General features: G+C 39.4%; 8 protein-coding genes across 10 annotated transcripts; 3 read left to right on the forward strand and 5 right to left on the reverse strand.

Moving 5' to 3' along the window:
* The first annotated feature begins 96 nt into the window (after nucleotides 1–96).
* LOC135161729 (mediator of RNA polymerase II transcription subunit 17) lies at nucleotides 97–4,481 on the forward strand. The gene is made up of 4 exons (XM_064119576.1): nucleotides 97–329; nucleotides 721–1,869; nucleotides 1,938–2,423; nucleotides 2,543–4,481. The coding sequence occupies exons 1-4, from the start codon at nucleotides 241–243 to the stop codon at nucleotides 2,751–2,753; spliced, it is 1,935 nt and encodes a 644-aa protein (XP_063975646.1). The 5' UTR covers nucleotides 97–240; the 3' UTR covers nucleotides 2,754–4,481.
* Nucleotides 2,855–4,305, reverse strand: LOC135161732 (gamma-secretase subunit Aph-1). 2 transcript variants are annotated; one of them, XM_064119581.1, is made up of 3 exons: nucleotides 4,073–4,305; nucleotides 3,423–3,951; nucleotides 2,855–3,150 (listed from the first exon to the last, which is right to left on the reverse strand). In XM_064119581.1, exons 1-2 carry the CDS (start codon nucleotides 4,303–4,305, stop codon nucleotides 3,468–3,470), a joined length of 717 nt encoding a protein of 238 aa, XP_063975651.1. In that variant the 3' UTR covers nucleotides 2,855–3,150; nucleotides 3,423–3,467. The 2 variants fall into 2 exon arrangements, with proteins under 2 accessions (XP_063975651.1, XP_063975650.1); XM_064119580.1 differs by having other exon boundaries at nucleotides 2,855–3,951.
* A 688-nt stretch (nucleotides 4,482–5,169) lies between the features above and the next one.
* On the forward strand, nucleotides 5,170–6,284 carry LOC135161735 (glia maturation factor beta). 2 transcript variants are annotated; one of them, XM_064119586.1, is made up of 5 exons: nucleotides 5,170–5,329; nucleotides 5,398–5,444; nucleotides 5,538–5,631; nucleotides 5,724–5,773; nucleotides 5,883–6,284. In XM_064119586.1, exons 2-5 carry the CDS (start codon nucleotides 5,442–5,444, stop codon nucleotides 6,153–6,155), a joined length of 420 nt encoding a protein of 139 aa, XP_063975656.1. In that variant the 5' UTR covers nucleotides 5,170–5,329; nucleotides 5,398–5,441; the 3' UTR covers nucleotides 6,156–6,284. The 2 variants fall into 2 exon arrangements, with proteins under 2 accessions (XP_063975656.1, XP_063975655.1); XM_064119585.1 differs by having other exon boundaries at nucleotides 5,190–5,444.
* On the reverse strand, nucleotides 6,174–7,833 carry LOC135161734 (protein cornichon). Its single transcript, XM_064119584.1, has 4 exons — nucleotides 7,692–7,833; nucleotides 7,456–7,524; nucleotides 7,081–7,337; nucleotides 6,174–6,874 (listed from the first exon to the last, which is right to left on the reverse strand). Exons 1-4 carry the CDS (start codon nucleotides 7,770–7,772, stop codon nucleotides 6,850–6,852), a joined length of 432 nt encoding a protein of 143 aa, XP_063975654.1. The 5' UTR covers nucleotides 7,773–7,833; the 3' UTR covers nucleotides 6,174–6,849.
* Nucleotides 7,796–9,531, reverse strand: LOC135161731 (gustatory receptor for sugar taste 43a-like). The gene is made up of 4 exons (XM_064119578.1): nucleotides 8,518–9,531; nucleotides 8,246–8,407; nucleotides 7,970–8,173; nucleotides 7,796–7,856 (listed from the first exon to the last, which is right to left on the reverse strand). Exons 1-3 carry the CDS (start codon nucleotides 9,511–9,513, stop codon nucleotides 8,114–8,116), a joined length of 1,218 nt encoding a protein of 405 aa, XP_063975648.1. The 5' UTR covers nucleotides 9,514–9,531; the 3' UTR covers nucleotides 7,796–7,856; nucleotides 7,970–8,113.
* A 204-nt stretch (nucleotides 9,532–9,735) lies between these two features.
* Nucleotides 9,736–11,628, reverse strand: LOC135161346 (uncharacterized). The gene is made up of 3 exons (XM_064118825.1): nucleotides 10,159–11,628; nucleotides 9,920–10,081; nucleotides 9,736–9,857 (listed from the first exon to the last, which is right to left on the reverse strand). The coding sequence occupies exons 1-3, from the start codon at nucleotides 11,131–11,133 to the stop codon at nucleotides 9,780–9,782; spliced, it is 1,215 nt and encodes a 404-aa protein (XP_063974895.1). The 5' UTR covers nucleotides 11,134–11,628; the 3' UTR covers nucleotides 9,736–9,779.
* On the reverse strand, nucleotides 11,447–17,435 carry LOC135161838 (uncharacterized). Its single transcript, XM_064119761.1, has 10 exons — nucleotides 16,111–17,435; nucleotides 13,938–15,044; nucleotides 13,602–13,673; nucleotides 13,449–13,538; nucleotides 13,303–13,366; nucleotides 13,191–13,205; nucleotides 13,021–13,039; nucleotides 11,891–12,872; nucleotides 11,659–11,820; nucleotides 11,447–11,584 (listed from the first exon to the last, which is right to left on the reverse strand). Exons 2-10 carry the CDS (start codon nucleotides 14,913–14,915, stop codon nucleotides 11,519–11,521), a joined length of 2,448 nt encoding a protein of 815 aa, XP_063975831.1. The 5' UTR covers nucleotides 14,916–15,044; nucleotides 16,111–17,435; the 3' UTR covers nucleotides 11,447–11,518.
* On the forward strand, nucleotides 15,877–17,333 carry LOC135161839 (uncharacterized; the record flags this gene model as incomplete). The annotated part of the gene is made up of 4 exons (XM_064119762.1): nucleotides 15,877–16,818; nucleotides 16,881–16,952; nucleotides 17,046–17,135; nucleotides 17,210–17,333. Coding segments are annotated over 4 exons (1,158 nt in total), but the record flags the coding sequence as incomplete, so codon positions are not given.
* Nucleotides 17,436–20,975: the final 3,540 nt, after the last annotated feature.

Raw genomic sequence — 20,975 nt, forward strand, 5'->3', positions numbered from 1 at the left:
CTCAATATGGGTTTTTAATTATGTATTTAAAAATAAATGAGAAACTAACGAAACATTTTAACCTCTGTACAAACGGGTACGAACCTACCACAGACGATATAATTACTTCATTTTGTGAGAGGCAAATACCTGTCGGCTATTTGGATAGGAATATCCTGGTGGGCTTGTGGCGTGTTTAACCTGTGATTGTTGTCAACCATTGAGGGTTGATGTCAGATGTGAGTGGATAAACAAATTGTGATGTCGTATTCAGTGAATATATCGGTGGAGGCACCAATTGAAAATCAGATTCAGGAGATAACTTATGATGGACAAGAGATTTATCAAGCGTAAGTTCATTTATTTGGGAGGAATTGACCGGCGAGAAGCGTTTATTGTCTAATCGCCATATTTATGACAACATTTGGTTAGGGAATTCGTCGAGAATGGGATTCTTTGCTTTCAGTGGGTAGAATTAATCGGCAAAAGGTCAATAATTTTGGAAATGAAGCTTGAAACAAGGCTTGTTTTCTATCGATGGAGATATTGTTTACAGCCAGGGCTTCCTGACAGTTTTGCCCACGATGTTTACATGACAGAGATGTATGTAAATTGTTAGCTGTAAATTCCATAGTATTTGGGTTGGGCTTTATAAAAATTAGTTCTCAAAAATTCTCATGCATACATACAACCAAGAAAAATATCCCAGGAGCACCACTATACTTTCTCAATTATTTTTAGACCCCTTACCCTCTCGGAGAATCTGGCAAAGATCGCCCAGAAGATCGACTTCAGTAAACCCAACGGTGAGGAGGCTCGAAAGGAGCCGACCCCGGAAAACGGTGACAAGAGTGAAGAAGATTCCCGCGATTCTACGTCCTTCCAAGCGTCCCTATGGCCATGGGACAGCGTTCGTTCGAAGCTCCGAAATGCCCTAACCGAGGTGTGCGTCCTCGCAGACGTCCTGGCCATCGCCAAAGAGAAGCGCTACATGGTCCTGGATCCAGTCGCCCAGGAGTCGCCGGAGGTGAAACCAATGGTCCAGGTTTATGCGCGTAAAAAAGCTCTGGCGGGTGCAGCATCAGTCCTGATGATGGGCGCTGAGAGGTTAAGAAACTCTCAGAACGAGCTTGCACGCAACCGCACAACCCCAGACTTCCACATCGAGCTGTTAAGGCTCCGACAGAACTGGCGTCTCAAGAAGGTCTCCAACTCGATAATAGGGGACTTGAGCTACCGAACAGCGGGCTCCAAATACACCCAGACAGGAATGTTCGAGGTGACAAAGGCAGAGGAGGAGGACAAGCCCCAGACGAGCCCCCCTGCGTCGCCAAATCCAAACGCTCCAGTTCCTCAGTCACAAGTCCATAGCCCAAAGGCCTCCGCCCTTCGAGTCACAATCCCCAGTGAACTCCAGGGTGTCGCCTACATCGAGGTCCTCTGTCAGAAGGACCAGGAGGACCTCTGCAGCGCCAATATCAACCTCCTCAACTCCAGCACTGCCTCCTCGAACGCTGACATGCACTGGCAGCAGAAGCTCGAGGCTGCGCAGAATGTTTTGTTCTGCAAGGAATTGTTCAGCCAACTGGCGAGGGAGGCTGTCCATCTAAGGGCTCCCATCCCGCACATGGTGGTGGGTAATCAGATCATGGCTACAGTTCTTCCTGGGATCCAGCTGATAATTGGTCTGTGCCACAGCACGGGGAACGATAAAAAGGCCAGTCCACCACCTCACAAGTCCGATCATGACCACGTTTTGGAGCACTCGTTGCATCAGCTGTTGAGGGAGGTCCATCATAAAAATACTCATCATCCTTTCCCTCATCCATCTTCGGGGCCTCTGGGGCCGAGCAAAAGGAGGTGCTTGGCTGGTCCTACTGCTGCTGATAGGTATGAATAGGGTTTTCAGCCCTATAGAGTTGATAAAATTAAGTTAATTACATGACTTTCCATCCTAGGTATGAGCTGATTGAGATGACCAAAAGTCAGACGTTACTCGAGCAGATCATCCAGCAAGCCCAGCACTTCTTCATGAGAATCAGAACGGAGTATGTTTTGGATACTATTGCTAAGGAAGTTAAGGATCCTCTGATTGTTTCTCACTGGAATGCACTCAATTCGCCGACCCAGTCTTGCGTCAAAATCAATATCTGGACGAATGGTTATGATACGGTCTGTCGGACCTCTTTGGTAGTTCACGTGGGGGAGAAGTCACTCAAGTGTGTTTGCAGGGATGGGAGAGTCATGCATATGAGTTATGAACCTCAGGAGCTCAGGGACTTGATCTTTTGTCAGATTCATCAGCATCAGATTACGGCGGTACAGAATCTCGCCAAGTGCATGGGCTGGCAATTCCTGGCAAATAGTTCACATCTGGGTTTGGGGGCTGTTGAACCACTGGGAAATGCTAGCAGCTGTATTCTTGCCTCTCCCATTGGTGATAGGTAAGCAAACACGATTTTTACATAATATATTTAATTTCTTATTAGAGATGTCATGTAATGAGAGATTTCATTTCTTCGGTTCTATGTATTTACAATTTAGTTTTTATTTTATCTTCTAGGATGATTGCTGTACGTTGTGAGCCACAAACTGGGGTTCAGGTTGCAATAGCTCACGCTCCGCGTAAGGACTTTTTCCCTGGACAACTAGTACGGGAAAGGAAATGGGAGAACCTAGGCGGTTCATTCAAGGAGGTACGGTGGGATAAGATGGAAGGAAAGAACTTTCTCAACAAGATGGAATTGCTCATGGCCTCGCTCACCAGCTCATAATTCAATTTATTAATTACATTGAATCAACGATTGAGCCTTCCTCGATGTTCTCGATGACATCAATTTAATGTTTAATCAAATGTATATAAAGAAATGCAGAATTAAAGAAAAAACTGATTTTATTATGAAAATCTTGAAAAATACCAGACTATTCCACAAAATCTGTCTCCTCGAATCATACGAATAAATAATTACAATCAATCCTGCATTAGAGTATCCATCCTTCTGGTCAACATGTAGATGTTACAGTTGGGACAAATAGGGACAAGCCGGGGTAAAATGGACATCGAAGCTGAATAAAATGACTGGGCCAATAGAACGCAGGTCGAAGTACGATATTTAAAAAATGTTGACATATCTCTAATTCTAGATATGTCCATATCACCCTGGGTTTCCCCTATACAGTAGCGAAGTGATCATTAGAGTTCTGTTAATACCAATATGATTGGTAGTGTGCACCCGAATGGATGTGTAGCAATTACATTAAAGGAAATTTGGAATATGTCAATCTCTAGAGAGCGCCTAAACATTTCTAGTGAAAAATTTAACAATTAAAATATTCCGAAATTTGTTAGGGGCGGGTATACGTGTATTGTCTATACCATTTCCAAGAAAAATTGGAAAAAGGGAAAATCGAACAATCGTAATTAAAAATCGCGATGGGCTTACCAAAAAAATCGACTGACCACTTCGCTATAGAATTCTTCAACTTCTTCAGTTTCGCGCGAAACACATGGGAATGTTTTGGAACTTTCCACCAGCTATCTTGAATGCCAACGCTGCAGTGATAGTGAGTACAGTGTACGCTGCCAGCAGGCTAGGACCACAGATCTCGAGTTTATTTAGCAGGGTCATGCACGACACGAATAAATGTGAGCAAATCACCCAGGCGAGTTGTCCCCAGTTTTTTCTATCCAGTGCTGAGAAGAATATAACGCCCCAGAATGTGTGGAGGAGAATGAAGCAGAGAGTGGTGGCTGCTGATAGGATGAAGAAGTACTCGTTGCCCTGACGAAGACCCATTGTCCCAGGACCAACGGCGTCCGCTAGGACATTCACGAGGGCAAATGCACCACTCATGAAACCGAAACCCAGACCACAAACGTAGGCGAATATGTGTCTGCTGTCGGCCACATGCGCTGTTGTCACCTTCTCCAGACCTTTCTCTGCTTTCCTCAGGACGCAGTAAAGAAGGAACCTGAGGAGAGAAGCCTTGAGATTATTTATTGCAAGAATTCGTGGGGACAACTAAGGTCGATCATATTTTTTGAGCAGATTTTTCAGCTTCAGAAACAAATCTGATGTCATGAATCACTGACCTGAATCCTTCCTGGAAGAGCACCGAGAAAACGAGCCCAAAGGCCAGATGCTTCTGCAAAGGAACCACTGCATACCACAGAATAGACGACAGCAGCAGCGATATCAACCAGAAAAATGCACTAGCTATCAGAATAATTATCCTAATTGGCTCCACTGATACTGTAAATGTGAACAATGCCAAGGGGGGACCGAAGGCAAGGAGGGCACAGCCGAAGAAGTCCATCACTGCCATTTTTACCCTCTTGTATTATCAGCACTGAGGTCAGAAAAAACTCAGACAACTTAGGAACTACCGATTTAGATGCATCTCGAAGAATACTAAAATGTGTCTAATTTATTTCTAATCTTCGAAATCCCGAAGGTACTATTGACAAATCCTGAAATTAGGGTTACAGTTATTCACCAAAACAGCGACAGTGCTGCCAGTACAAATCGCAAAAAAACAGCGCGGTTTGTTGATTGCTTCAAATGTCTGAACAATGAAACTTGCATTCTCATCTTCTCTGAACTTGCCGAAAATCATTATAACAAATAATTTACGAAGAAATAAAGGTCTAACTGTACAGATGTATAATAATACTTACAATTAATTTATAATTTTAAACGGACACATTAAACTTTATTCTGTTTCTCTTGGGATTTGATGAGAAAAAATATGAGGGAATATCCTGCCCTGATATTCCATCCCTTTTTCAATTAAGTCTCATTACACGATCATAGGAGAGAGCTTAGACGGGGAAGGAAATTTATAACCACCATAAATGCTTCGTCATGCGTCTACCTTGACCGTGACGATGGGTCACGTGATGCATTTGCATCCCTCGCTGCACCATTGTGACCGGGGTTCAATTCAAATTTCTTGGACATCTATAGACTAGATGATAATGTCCAATTCATCCGAAAGATATCTGTTTATCTGTATCAGATGTTTATGACAGGGAATAACAAAATATTCAAAATTTGAGAAAATTAATTGCATTTGCTAGCTCTTAAAGATCCAACTACATAAGTTCTTTACTAGACGAATACTGGAAATCATTTCCAAGTTGAAGACTGACGAATGTGTGATTCGTTTTAATAACATTTTTTTCCAAGTGCAGAGATTATTGCTGGCGATGTGAATGCTCCCTACAGTCAATAGACATCACCAGTAGTGTTTGTGGAACAGGTTTTATTAAAGGGACAGCTGTAAATACAGTATTGAGCTATGTTCATGGTATCCGCAATTATCAACACAACAGACGTACAGGACAACGGTATTTACTAGTCAGACAGATAAATTGTGTCTTGAGGAAATAGATAGGATTTTGTATTTTTGTTCCAGAGAATTTAGGGAGTGGGACTGACTGATTAGGTTCTTTGATAAGAATGGTAAGTAATAGACTGCCATTAATGTTGATTTATCACTAGTTAAGAATTGGATTTTGAAATTTTATTAGAACATATGTTCTCATTCTTTTATAGACTTCTAACAGTACTTGTGATATTGAGGATGAAGTGAGGAAATCTATAAAGGATTTCCGCTTCCGGAAGAGCCAGAAAAATGCCGCGTTAATACGTGAGGATAATTTAACTTATTATTAAATAAAGTTTGGTAGAGTCTGCACAGATGTTGGTTTGGTAAAATAAATTATTTTTTAATTTTTCCAGTCAAAGTCAATCGTCAGGAACAGAAGGTCTGCCTGGATGAGATAATAGAGGTAATTAATTTAAAAATTGCCAAATTTAATTGCAGCGTAGCATAATTACCACTAAATCCGTAATTCACTGGTTGGGGGAATGAAATTATAGAATATGATTTAAACGTAGGACACCCAAATTGAAGATTTACAAGAAATAATTCCAAGTCACGAGCCTCGTTACATCGTATACAGCTATAAGATGGAGCACAAGGACGGTCGAATATCCTTCCCCATGTGTTTTATTTTCTACACACCTCGAGACATTCAAATGGAGCTGCAAGTTCTGTACGCAAGTATGAAATTAATTCTTCAGAAAGAAGTTGAGCTAACGCGTTGCTACGAAGTACGTGAACTAGAGGAACTCACCGAGGAATGGCTCAAAGAGAAATTAATCAGATGAATGAATTGTCAATCTGCATTTGTGATATCCAAATTCATACGGTTTTTATTACACATTTATATTGTACTCGTGGATTTGATACTCAACACATTTACATGCTTTCTATAATAAAAAATAATTAGTCGTAGACGTTCACCTGATCAACGTTATTTACACGGGAAACTCATAGAACTGGTGTCATTCGAAAATACATTTTGATATTTAATATTTACCAGTATCAAAATACAAAATACACAAGCTTCACTATTCACAGACGAGACTTGTGAAATTGGTGAACTTTTTTTATGGATTATGTGTAGAACCAAGTACTGCCCGTTAAATTACTGTGATCGAATGATATTAATTGAAGACTAGAAATAATTATCGTAGTGCTAATGAATAAATAATTATGTATTAACATAATTGGTCTAATGATAAAAAATTACAATTTCTCAATTTATTTGTTGTGGAGTATTCAATTAATGTTCATGAAAGCATAATCTTTTTTTAGACTATCAGACGTCTCCTATAATTGGCACTAGTTGAAATTTTAAAGAAAATTTTGTGACGTTTTGTAGTTACTATATAAAAATGAGAATTAAAAGGAAATAAAAGACTGCATTTGGAAGATTAATCGTCTCATCGAAGTGGATATTTCCGATCAATTCCACCGGTGGTACTCCATCACTGGCAGTTCAGTGGGTCAGGAACCTGTTCAGTGGATCAGGGAGCTGATCATTCTGAAAGTGAGATATTTCTAGAATTACACAAAACTCCTAAACTAATCAGTTTCTAAGGACTATAGAAAATCCAGAATGTCGTTGAACCTTGTAGGAATCCCTTTAATTCCTACATAATTTTTATAAGTTACTTCACGTCAATTTTCATCAAAAGCCGGTTCCTTTGGAAGATAATCCGCTGCTTAAAAATGTCAAAAATTACTCACCCATACAAATAATAGAAGAATGATAAAAGATAGAATGCAAGTTTGACCCAGCCCTCCTGTTGACATCTCGACAAATTGTTAGCATTCAATATGCTGGTGGCATCATATAGCCCGGGGCCAGTCATCACGGGCCTTGTTAAATATCTGTTTACGTGGTACGCTATGAGGGGCGCATTGAGAAGTATCGAGAACCACTCCCCACTTGTTAAAAATAATATGTTAATTAAAATGTGCAGTGCGTACTCGGGGAGCACAAGCTGAAATTAAAGTAATCAACAATTATGCCACCGGTAATCTCCTGAGAAGCGCAATACGCTATCTCCTTGTCAATGCTAATAATTATAATTTATTGGTGATAATGATAATGATACTTACTGCGTTGAGACTATTGCACTGTTCGATAGGGTTTTTATACTCGGTCTTGAGTTCATCGAATGCAATTACCTGAAAAATCAGTTAACAATGAATACAACAACGATTTAAGTGATGAATTTGACTGAGAAGTCCAGCTTATGATTTTAGGTTAAGTCACTGTTCCTGGTTCGCGAACCGTAAACTCTAATAAAATAACAAATAACAAGGTCTTAATACACTGAATGAGATTTACGTACATGATAAATAGCGAAGAATATTAAAAATGCATCGATAATTAATGCACAAATATACGCGAAGGCAGCCAAGCTGAACGCCATTTTGAAAGACAGTAATGGATGGGGGAGACCTAGATAATCTCGAACATCTCAACATAAATGAGATAACTTTGAAAATCTAGCAACCTATCGAATAAACATAGAAACTTGAAAAGTTCCGCCGAAACTCCAAAATTGAACTGATTCAATATTTATTTTCTTCCAAACTGTGCAGTTATAATCATAAAATTAATGAATACCCAATATTAAAGAGACTTAATTAATGAATTTCTCGATAAGCTCCGATATTTTTTAATTGTGAAATACATAGCCATGACTGCACATTTTTCAAAATTAATATATCCGTATATTTCTGTTGAGAAAGAATCAGTTGAGTTTATCGATTACCCGAGTGGTTTAAATTGTACAAGAATCAACAGATAGGTCGCAATCATCGCTAATATCTGAAAGCAGAAATTTAATTAGATACAGTCAGGCATTTGTTCGGGTGTTAGAACACTTTAGGAGTTTCTTACTGAATGCAATAGTGTGCAGTCTAATGAAAAAAGCCCGCAAGCATTGAATGATACTTTTTTGTGTAACAATTCAACAGCAAAATTATTTAACGATAACTCGACATCCTTGTGTGCTGCACAGGTCTCCATCATATCATAAACAATGTCAGCAGTGTGTTCCGTCTGGCATGAAAACATTCATAAATAATTATCATAAGGCTCGAACACTTGACATAAATTTTACTACTATATCTTAGTAAATATTAAATAATCGAACTCAATATTAAACATACCTCAGCTTGGAAACTGTTGACACTAGTGCTCAAAATGATGATTGGATAGAAGTTCATGAGAACGCAAAATATGGCATCAATTAAAACATTATTATCACCTTTCTTCTCCGGTAGCATTAGAGTCATAATATAAAAGTAACCAGTGTCGATACAAGAGCAACAGCAATAACAAATGATGAGTAAAACTGGGAAAGTGTAAAATTTGGAAATTTGTCGGGAAAGCTTGAGGACATAATTACGGGCTTTTTTAATCATTATTAGATTCTGAATGATCAAACTGTCGCTTGCAACACTTCTCCGAACAAGTGGACCCTCTGTGAAGACCGTCACGTGTACAGCCGAGTCAAGGAGGGCCTTATTGAGACCCCTGATTCGATTTTCAAGAACATGAATCACTAAACTGTATTGAACTAACAACCAGCTGACAAATCCTTCATTCAAACTCGAGGTAACGATGTAAATCATACCTTGTGGTAACATATATTCTGTTATTAACACCCCAATCCAAATGACGAATATAATTACAACTATGGCATATATTTTTAAATTTCCAATGCCCCTGTCGCTTTTCGCAATGAGTTTCGCACCGTATGTTTTATCAAACTGATTCATTTGATTGCCAATTCGAATGATATCTCTCTGGAAAATCAAATAGTAGATGATGATCACAGTGGGTATCGCATTGCCCATTATCCCGAGAGCCAATCCGATCATTCTTCCAACCGAAGAATTATTCGGATACTGTACGTTATTTAGAGCTGGCACACTCCGAACCATTATTGCGATGTATAATCCAATCAGGAGAATGTTGTAGAAACATTTCACTCGCGAATGAGAGAATAAACAGGTAAATCCAACTTCTGGAGCTGAAGGAGTTGAGATTTTTACACTGCACGGGGCGAGACCCAGTAGTGTGGATGTTATATGGATGAGTTGGTACATGACAAAAGCGATTTTTGAATAATTATGTTCCGAAGCCATTTTAGAGAATGCCATGCTCTGCGGAAGGCTACAATGTTTCTAATACTCTTGTCAATATTCCAGAAGTGCTGACCATTGCTATGATGGCAATCTCCTAGTGCATGCATGCAGGAAAAAATTTAAAAGTACAACATAGCGACGTTGTTGGGAAATTTTATTGAATTTCTATTGAACGTGACATTTGTTCACTTTTGTACATTTACATTTCCACACTGACAAACGCTGTGGGAGTTTAGAAACATTTTTAAGGCCATTTACGTATGAAATAATTTAGTCTTTAATTATTCAGTGCTTTTATGGCTCTCCGGTGGTTTAAACTGCACGAGAATTAGGAGGTAAGTGACAGTCATTGCGAATATCTGAAACGGGACGAGTGATAAATTACCTCAAATAATGTGCAAAAAATGCAGATATATCTTACCGAATGTAATAGCGAACAATCTAATGAAAAAAGTGCGCAGGCATTGAATGGTACATTTTTATGGAGCAGCTCAACGGCAAAATTATTCAACTCCGACTCGATGTCCTTGTTTGGTGCATATGCCTCCATTATATCATAAATAATATCCATCGTTCGAGCCTCCTGAAACCCAAAATTATGTCTCTCATCGTCTAATAAGTCACAATATCCTCCAAAATTTAATTCCACGTTATACCAACTTCAGTTTGAAATGTGTTGACACTCGTGCTCAACGCTACAATGGGGTATAAAGTCACAAGGGTCCAGAAGATGGGGTCGATTTGGTTTCTGCCACTGTTCTCCAGGTATATCAGTGTCATGATATAGAAATAAATAGTATCGACAAAACAGCAACAGCAGTAAAAAATCCCTATTAACGCAGGGAACGAATAGAAACGAGAAACTTTGCATGAAACTTTGTAAATTCGATTTCGCGCTTGTTTGCACATGAGCAAACTTTGAGTAATTGCAGTATCACTGAAGATACTCCTTCTAACGAATGATCCTTCTTTTAGAATAATCGCCGGTCTGAATGTGGCAAAGAGAGCATTATTGAGTCCTTCAAACCGAGCTTGGAGAACATTTATGAGTAGGCTATACTGTATTAATAGCCAACTGACGAAGGCCTCACTGGGTCCTGATGTAAGAAGAAATATTTCACCTTCTGCCTCCACCATTTCCGATGTCACCACAGCAATCCAAATACATGTTATGATAATGACTGTGATCAATGACTGGAAATCTCCGACTCCAGTGTCTCTCCTTCCGACGAGTCTGTCACCGTATTTTTCGTCAAATTCATTCAATTGATTGCCGATGCTGATGATGTCCCGTTGCGTAATTAGGTAAAAGGTAATGATCACTATAGCCACCACATTTCCCATTACCGACAGGGCCACTGTAATTACCCTCACGGCCGGCGAATTATTTGGATACGACAGGTGATGTAAATGTGGTACACCAGCAATCGTTATCGCGATGAATAGCATAATCAGTAGAAGGTTGTAAGCACATCGTCTACTTGAATATGAGAAAACGCATGTGAACCCGATTTTTGAAGTCAATCCGCGAGATATTTTGATTCCGCATGGGGCTAAACCCAGTGCAGATGAAATTATATAAACGATGTGAAAAAGGAAAAACAAAGTTTTTAGGTAACAAGTTTTCGACTTCATTCCGATGGATATAATACGTCAGTGAAGATGACGACGATTTTTAAAATATTTGTCACCTTTCCTAAAAGCGTCTAGCATTGTCATGATTTCAATTGGGTAATGGGCTCTGGAAATTATCAGAATGACAATCAAATCCATTTCTCTGTCAATTAATACGGGTTCCGTCACAAACGCTGATTGATAGTCTATTTCGAAAGTGAAATGGTCGACCATTTGTAATCAGTTAAACTTCCGGTGTCTAAATAGGATTTATAGGAATCAATACAAATCTTTATTTAGAATTTTCTAGTTGTTTGGAGAATGTCATTAGTAGAAATGAGGAATATTGAAGGAAGTACTTTTGTATTGATCATTCACGCCCCCATCGGAAATGCTAATGATATTGTTACTGGCTCTCCAGCGGCTGGAATTGCAAAAGAATCAGCAGATAGGTCACAATCATTCCGGATATCTGGAAGGAGAAATACAATATTGCATCGAGAATGTGATTATCAATAGTACCTAGAAATTTAAAAAATAACTTACCGATTGCAAAAGTGTACAGTCTAGCGAGAACAGGCCACAGGCACTGAATGAGACTTTTCGATGCAACAATTCAAAAGCAAAATTATTCAATTCAAACTCAATGTCTTTGCTTCGTTCACATCGGTGCATGATTTCATAGATAATAATTGCTGTTCGATTCGCCTGCAATGAAATTATTGATTATAATTCATTCGGCAATCTGCGCGCTAATTTAATCCAAAATTATCCGAACCTCGACTTGAAATGTGTTAATACTTGTGCTTAAGATTATAATCGGATACAAAGTCAAGAGCGTCCAGAAGAAGGCCTCAATCATGCGATCAGTTTCCGAATGTATCAATTTCATAATATAGAAGTAAATCGTGTCAACGGAACAGCAACAGCAATAAAAAATAACGAGTAAAGCCGGGAAGGAATGGAATCCAGACACTCGACGCGAAATTTTATAGATTTGATTTCGTGCTCGTTTTATCATAATTAAATTTTGAACAATGACACTGTCATTGGAGATCCTCCTGCGAAGAAGTGACTCTTCTGTCACTGCAATTGAATATGTACTAGGAGCAAGAGCAGCATTATTGAGTCCTTCGAATCGAATCTGAAGGGCTTTAATGAGTAAGCTATACTGTATCAACAACCAACTAACAAAGGCTTTATTGAGTCCCGAAGTGATAATATACTTTTCATCGTTTTGTCTTATAATTTCTATGATCAGCACACCAATCCAAATGAATAACATGAATATAGCCGTGATAAATGGGCGAAACTTTTCAAGGGGATTCGCACTCCTTCCAACGAGCCGATCACAGTATTTTTTATCAAATTCGTGCAATTCATTGCCAATTCTGATAATGTCCCTCTGGCGGATTGAGTACAGGATAATTATCAGGACAACAATTGTGTTCCCCATTACCGCAAGGGTCAAGGTAATGGCCTTCACAGTTAGCGAATCGTTCGGATATCGTCGGTCGTTCAGTTGAGGTATACCAACAATCATTATTGCAATGAACAAAATAATTATCAGGATGTTGTACCCAGATTTCACTCGCGAATATGAAAAGGAACACGTGAAGCCGATTATTGGGGCGGATTGAGGTGATAATTTGACACTGCACGGTGCCAAACCGAGGAGAAACGATATTGTGTGGATGATTTCAAAAAGGACGAAGGATATTTTTTGATTACAAGCCGCTGACTTCATTTTACCGAATATACTACATCAATGGGGTTTATGATAATTATGTCGCCGATTCCCAAATATCGAGCACTGTCATGATTTTAATTCGGTAATGAATAGACACCGTTATCACAATGACAATCGAGACGATCATGTCTTCTGTGCGTCGCATTGACTTTTGTCACCTGCTCCCATATTTTTTGACTATAATTTTTGATTCATCATTCAATAATCAATGAGTTTAGGCCAACGACATGAAGAGCGAACAGCCATTATGCGTTAGTCATCATTGCTGTGGCATTTCCGCTGATTAAAAAATTGTGCAGACAATTCCATGACGCCATGAGACATATACTGGTGTTAACTTTGTCTGCAATGAAAATGTTGGTTATGAATCACACGGAAAACTGAGTTGAGGTGATTTCTTGTTTTGTTTGGAATATATTCAGCATATTTACTTCAATCCGTGGCATCAGTAGGAGGTTTGAATTGCATGAGAATCATCAGATATGTCACAGTCATACTAAAAATCTTCATTAACAAGAATAAGTCATTTATTTCGGTCAAGACTATGCCATTCAGGTGATTATAATCGAATATGACGGATTCTTACTGAATGTAACAGAGTGCAATCCAGAGAAAAAAATCCAAACGCTGTGAAACTCACTTTTTTGTGAATCAATTCAAGTGCAAAGTCGTTGATCTGCAATAATTGTAAACTTCCTTAATTTTGGAACAAATTAATACTATTTTTTTTCGTCAATACCTGAGATATAAGTCGCTCATTTGAAGCATTGGCTTGTTTAACGTCATAAGCTATATCTGCTGTTTTATTCATCTGCAAAATATCAAGAACTGCACGTCGATAAGATTCAGAGAAAGAAATATCAGGGCAATTACTGTGCTAGCGCGATTTATTTTGATGTACTCGCAAGAATTCGCCACTACTTAAGAAATTATTCCCGCAATTTGCGGAAAAATATTGTGGTATTTTAACAACTATATTCTTTCAGGTGGTCGTGGGTGAATTTTTTCGAGTCTATCAAAATAAATACATCCTAGTCGGTGCTTATTTATTATTTAAATTATAAATTATTCATACTTCTTCGGTGAATCGTTTGACAGTGTTGGTGAGCAGCACAACCGGATATGCATAAACCGCCATCAAAAAAATCCCGTCTAGTACATACGCGGTAGTTGTAAGGGGATGTGAATTTTTCGGTTTGTGGATGAAATTAATTATGGTGAAATAAACAATATTAACGCAATTGCCGGAACAATTGAAAATAGCTAATAGCACTGGGAATGAATAGAACCGAGAAACTTGACAAGCTATTTTGTAAAGTGAATGTCGTGTTTCCCGTATGGTGATGACATGTTGAATAATCATCCTGGTTTTTGGTACGTGTGGCGGGACAACGGAGATATTTTGAAGATTCTCTGGGACTCGGGTCATAGCAGAGAAAGATCGGTTCAGATCTTCCAAGGTGTCCTTGAGCAACTTTATGATCAAGCTGTATTGCATGAGAAAGCCACTCAGTATCACTGCTGACAATATGAATGAGATAAATAAAAATAACTTGAATCGTATGAAGTGAATTAGGCAGATGACCGTCCAAATGAATACGAATGATGAGACTACGGTGATGTAGTAGTACATGCGAGACTTTTTCGGCAGACGTGGAGACACTTTCGACCGAATTTCACTCAGTTCATTTGCAATGTTCACAATCTCCTTTTGATTGATGCAGTAAATCAGAACAACAATCCCCACGAAAGTATTTCCAATCGCTGACATTGTTACGTCTATTATCCTGACGAAATCTGAATAAGGAAGATCGTAGTCCCTGGAGATGTTTGGCAGGGCGGCGACGCTGAGAACGAAGAATATGATGATCAACAATATGTTGTAGGCACATCCCAATTTCGAATAGGAGAAATTGGTAATGTATTCAATGTCCTCAGACGAAGAAATCGTGATGTTAATTTCACAAGGGGCCAGTCCCAGTAGCAGAGAAATGATTTGCACCACTCGAAATATTATCAAATTGGCTGTCGCTTTTCTCATTTCATAGGTCATCTTGTTGATGGAACGTTACAATGTGCACTGCATGAGTGTAATGCCATTGCTATCCTTCGAGAATTGGAGTGGAATAAAGTTGATGAACAATTCTACTGATGTTTTTTCTGTGGACTTTGTTGGATGACACTGTAATGGAATTAATTATCGATCCATGATATTTAGAGTGCATACGACATAGGGAATATCCAGTTCAAAATAACAAATGGAAAAAAAAATGCATGGGTAATGTTTATGGAACAGTATTCGCTGTTTCCAAGTAGATTGTGATCGCGTATGGTCAGACAGTGGTTGCGAACCGAAGGCCCTCATAATTTGTATTTACGGTTATAGGAAGCGAACAATCCAACGTCTTCGGTTATTATTTTTATCCGCACCATGGACAGTTACTATCCCCATTACTGAAAACTTGAAATGCGCGGCAATAACGGTAATGACTACTCCAGTTTATGAAGTAGTCACAGGGGATAGATATTCATCGCAGCGTATATTCATTCGTAAACATTCGTGAATCACGCAAAGCTATCGATTACGAAGTTATGTTAAATGGCCACTAGCTGAGTATTCGCGATTAAACAATCTCAACATCAAGTACCGAGTAATGGGCAGTAGTGACTTCAGGATGGAGGCGCCATATGATCATAGGGGTACGCCGTAAAATGCAAAAAATGTGCAAGCACTTATGACCATCGGTACTCCTGGATATTCCCTGATGTCGTTTAACCTTAACACCAAGGATCTTTCACTAAGATATAATCTTATACGCATTTTAATTACTGAAATCGTGGTGACTTCATAACTTAATCGATCAGCATCCTTAATGAATGAGTTTTTGCAATCATCTAAATTACAGGTATCGCGAACTACAGGTACTTATGAAGATTCATCCTCATTCTTTCAGATTCGGTTGTACAGAACGGACAGCGGTAATCGAGAATTCAACAAATGTAATTAACTATTGTCCATCCAAACGATGGAAAATGATAAGAATAAGCTTAGTCTGGATGTACTTATAGTATTTTTCAAGTTGATCGGTGTATTTCCATTTGGATACAATAGAAAAAAGAAAATTCGTACTTCGAATCGTGATCATTCTTCGTGTTCCTCTATCACCAGTGTAACGTATAATCTCGTGTTAATCGCGGTTGTCTGTACTCTTTATATAAGAAAAGCTATCATTAATCCGAGTTCATACCTGGAAAAGTTAGTGGCCGATCCCTTGACCGATGTTGAAGTCAATCTTGGGAGTGTGGTGTTGGTGATCCTCTGGAGCTGCTTTCTGCTGAATTGTCATAACGTCGTGGAAGTGTTTGACAATTTTTTGGAAATTATAAGACTTCTGGAAAATCACGAGTCCTACTGGGTCCGACGAAGGGAGAAAAAGGTTGTGCTGACAATCACAGTCCATGTAGTTTTGTGGATCATCATAGCCTGGTTTGCATATGATGCTTGGGATCCCTCAGATTGGGCTTCCAGTGGCTGGTACCTTCTGTACATGTTCTCCAAGTTTGTGATGACCTCGTGTATCTTACAATATACTTTGCTGTGTTATGTGATAAGAAATATGGCAGGATGTTTGAACACCATTTTGTTGAACTTTTATCAGGTGACTCCTCATTATCGGAATCCGAAAATTTTGCAGTTCAAGAATATCAGATTCATGTATTGTTCTGTGTGGGATTTTACAAGAGCTGTCAATCATGTCTATGGGGTGCCTATCCTCATTATCATTACATATCTCTGTTATGGAGTCATTTACACTCTCTCAATGCTGACCTTGAGCATTAAAAGTGGAGCAATCCTGGCAGCCCTCCACGTACATCGGCAATTTTACACACTTCATTTCACTATAGGAGTTGCTGTGTGTATTTTAATATGGAGCACCACATCAGCTATTAGAGAGGTACTTGAAGTACGAATTATTGACTGATTTTTTATTTGCTTGTTGCATTCTTTTTACGTCAGTTTCAGGATACTGGATTGACAGTTTACAGAATATTTCATCGATTCGAAGAGAACGTAGTATTGCAGAAAGAGGTAATGTTGTTAGGGTTTGTTTATTGGGAGGTTCTGAAAAAGAGATTAAACCATCGCTTTAGGGCTTAGTTTTGAGGATTGATTGTTTTTCAGGTTCAAAGTTTTTCCCTCGAGCTTCTGCACCAACATCTCGGCTTCTCCGCCAATGGTTTCTTCGATTTGGATTATCCATTCATTCAAACGGTGAGAAAAGTCAGGGAAATTCGTAGAAAAATTAATTGTATGTGATGGTTATAACAATGTTTTTGATTTTATAGGTCATCAGTGCAATTATTTCGTATGGAGTTCTTCTCGTGAACATCAGCAGATAATTTCTGTTGAACATTGAGCCGAACACAGAGCTGATGAGAATCTTCGTTTTCCCTTGTGTCTTTTGTCTTTAATTATCATTCCCGCGAATGCGGTATTTTTTTTCAAACGTGAATATAAGAAATTCATAAATCTTGATTATCCGTGAATGATTACCACTCAACTCCGGGAAAGGATCGATACATTATCCGAAACAGTAACCTACGTTATCATACTCTACCTTCACATAATTCGATTTTCCTCGGACAGATGGGAGGCTCGTCTTCTGAGGGTTCGTTTCAAATTTCTAATAATAAATCTTAATTTGTTTAGTCCTTTCACAGGTCAAACAAAATCAGAAAAATTTAAATCTCCAATTACGGCATAAATACTTTTTGAGTAGAGTTTTGTTATCCTCATTTCACCCTCTACTCCATTCAAAAACGATCTCGTACTATAATAAATAGCGATTCTTTAGCCAGCCGGAGGAAGTCCAGATGAAGTGCGAGAAAAATTTACGCAGCACTTAATTTTCATCCTTAGGAGGTGTGCTACACAACTTCCTCGGCTTCCTCCTCCACTACATAGACCATTTATTAATCTTCTCACCTCCTCCAGTGCCGCCGCATTTATTTATCGTTATCACTGAATTCGAATTATACCAGTAATCATGCTGCTCCATTCTATCCTTAAAAATGAGTGAAGGAGAGAAAAAAGATGTTGAAGATAATGGGGTACAAACCCAACTGAAATTTTCCGGTAAAAAAATATAAAAGAATGAGGAAAGGGGAATTGGAATGAGACGGGATCTTCATACGGCTTCTCATCTCGTCATCTCGTTATTCGGTGGATGGCGCGTGCGCCAACCGACTCAATAAACATCTGTAGAAGACCCTGGTAAGCCCTGGGCCAGGGCGCTGGATTACCTCTCACTGTACTTTCCTCTATTTTTCCAGATGCAATGCCACTGTCCCTGCGGCTCTTGCCACACTCATACTCCTTTCTTATCGCAAAACGTTGGATGAGACTTGTCACCATCTTCTTTATGCTCGAAAATTTTTCCTAGACGGAAGGAAAAGTTATTTAAAAATTACGTATCAGTTCCGTAATCTGTCACTCAAAAAAGTAGTCAGCAAAAATTACGGAAGAGTGATACATTTGTTTAGTGAATGTTGCATACTTTCTCTTGAAAGTTCACTGAAGAGTGGACAGGGAAGTAATTTTTAAAGAATTTTTCTCCCATGTAGAAGATTTCCAAGGATAATAATAATAAGGGGGTGCGCAATTATCCAATTTGCAAGAAGAATTATTCAATATAAATTATAATCTTTCCCAATGTGAATTCGGCCATAAACGAAAATACCACAATTTCGTATATTTCAAAGTTACAACTGTCGACACATGTACATACATGTTCTTTGTCTTTTTCTCGTGTTCACGCGTGCTATCTTCACAATAATCTCGTATCACACCGTGCGTTATCATTGCGCAAACACCCCTCTTCCAGCAGTACTCTACCCACGCGCCCGCTCCGCATTCTACTTCAAGATTTATCTTTCTCATTCGACGCGCCCATCGCCCATGCACGTATCTATTAATTTTTTCTTTTTATCCGCGTTTTTCGAATTTTTCTATATCTCAATATTCGCATATGTCACGTTTTCCTGGTACTCTGATTACGGCAATTATCAATAAAATTAATTGCAACTGCCAATGGAAGTCACTGAGCCAATCGTTTTTTTCCCACCGAATTGCTCAATGAATTCGGGTAATTCCTGGGCCTGGAAATAAGAGCCACACAAAGCAGTGGGTTAACTCCACCCACCTCACAATTTTTTTTCATATAATAAAACTCTAGTTATCCCATCTTGCCTCTTCGCCTTCGTGACCACTTACGCTTTCCCTAATTGTGAGAATCCCAAAGGCTTCACTCTCAGTGAACAGTCTCCCTTCTCCAGTAATTTCCTTTCACCTTTTCCCATCCTCCCATATATCTATCCACTTGGTTAGCACTACCTCCGAAAAAGCGTTGTCCCCAAGTAACAACCCTTGCCGAGCGCTTTTCCAACGAATTAGACTTAGTACAGAGAAATCGTAGAGTGGCAGAGGAAAGAAGGACAGTGGGAGGTGTGAGGAGACAGTATCCAGCGTGTTCACCATCTCCGTCTTACTCCAGATTCAAGCGCCAGGCGACCCAGGACCTCCATTAAATTCATTAGGCCATTAGTGGCTGCAACCCTCCAAGATGGCTTCCGTTGTCCTGGCAACGGTGGTGGAGGCGGGTGGGTCTTGGCCGTGTAATTAGATTCAACGAGAGAGCGTAGGGTAGGCAACACGGAGGAGGGCAAATTCTAAGCCACGGAGGGGAACTGAGAAAGATGGAGATGGAGATGGGGTTGGTATACAGTGGTGGTTTCGAGAAAACTGAAGAGGATCTTTCCCCCGTCCGCACGTTTATACTAACGAGGGAATCTTACCAAAACGCGTATGCAGAGCTTGATATATTCACGCTTGTATATGCACTTACGAGCATTAAGGTTGATTAGAATAAAATTTGTTGGTGAACGTTTATTCGGAATGTGGGGCTTCGGGGCTTTCTCGACGGTGACGTTAGTGTCATGCGGGAAAAACACTCGGTATTTACGGGATATTTAGCATTTAATTAACATCGTAAGTGGGAGACGAATAATTTGGTGGTGGAGTGGTAAACAGGACTGAGTCAACTTCAACTCGACCCAGGGGGGACTGAACCGATTGTCGGACAGCTGAGGGAAATGCGATTTTCGCTGTAATCAGGGAGACAATTATTAGCGATATTAAAATAATTTTTTATTGCATTGAGAAGGACTGACAGACACGAATTTTAATTAAAAACATCGGAATCATTAATTACCCAAGGTTGACTGAGATGTGCACTTCTCGCTCCTACAGTCCAGTAATCCACTAATGTCGATAAAAAAATTATTCACGCTTTTTGAGTTAACAAAAGGGAGGGAAAAAGGTATCATCCACTTTCCCCAATTCGTTTAAGCCGAGCTGAGCCCTCAATTTCACTAGAGTAAAAGCTCAACGAAAAGCGTGATAAAATGGCTTCTTATTCTCGCGTTTATATTCAATCTCGTGACGACTCTGATATAGGTAAAGATGGGCACAGGCACAAAAGAATAGTAGGGGTAAGGTGATGGTGGCCTCCATCTGAAACACGTTAGTACCCTGCGGACGGTTATATACAAGCTGGATGAAAGACAGGAAAAGAAGGGAAGTAAATCGGTTTCAATGCATTATGTAGTATCTACCCTGAGCCTTTTGTAATGCATCCGCGTATGGGGTGGAGACGAGACCATTTGAGTTGTCTATTTGCGTTGATGAATTTATGGTTTCAATGAGAAGCAAAAGTCGTCGAGAAATGGGGCATTGAACGATTAACATCTACAGGAGTTCTGTCCCGATGGTCCGCACGATTTTAAATGGCCAGAAATTACCAGTGGAATTTAATCGGTATCCAATGAGGGGAAATTAGTACGGTAATGAAGGGGTAAAGGATGTGGTGGATAGGAAGCTCCTCTGGATAATAAAGTCAACAGAAAAAAATATTTGGCAGATCGAACCGTTTGTCAGCACCCTCGATAAACCACCTCGTCAGTGTAATGCAAACCATAAGTAAAGAGTGAAGTGATCCGATTCCTCGTCATCCAGGGGTTAAGTAATCCGAAGACGGAGTATCGTGGTGGACCA

This window comes from Diachasmimorpha longicaudata, chromosome 4 (assembly GCF_034640455.1).
Source record: "Diachasmimorpha longicaudata isolate KC_UGA_2023 chromosome 4, iyDiaLong2, whole genome shotgun sequence".
Taxonomy (NCBI): Eukaryota; Metazoa; Arthropoda; class Insecta; order Hymenoptera; family Braconidae; genus Diachasmimorpha; species Diachasmimorpha longicaudata.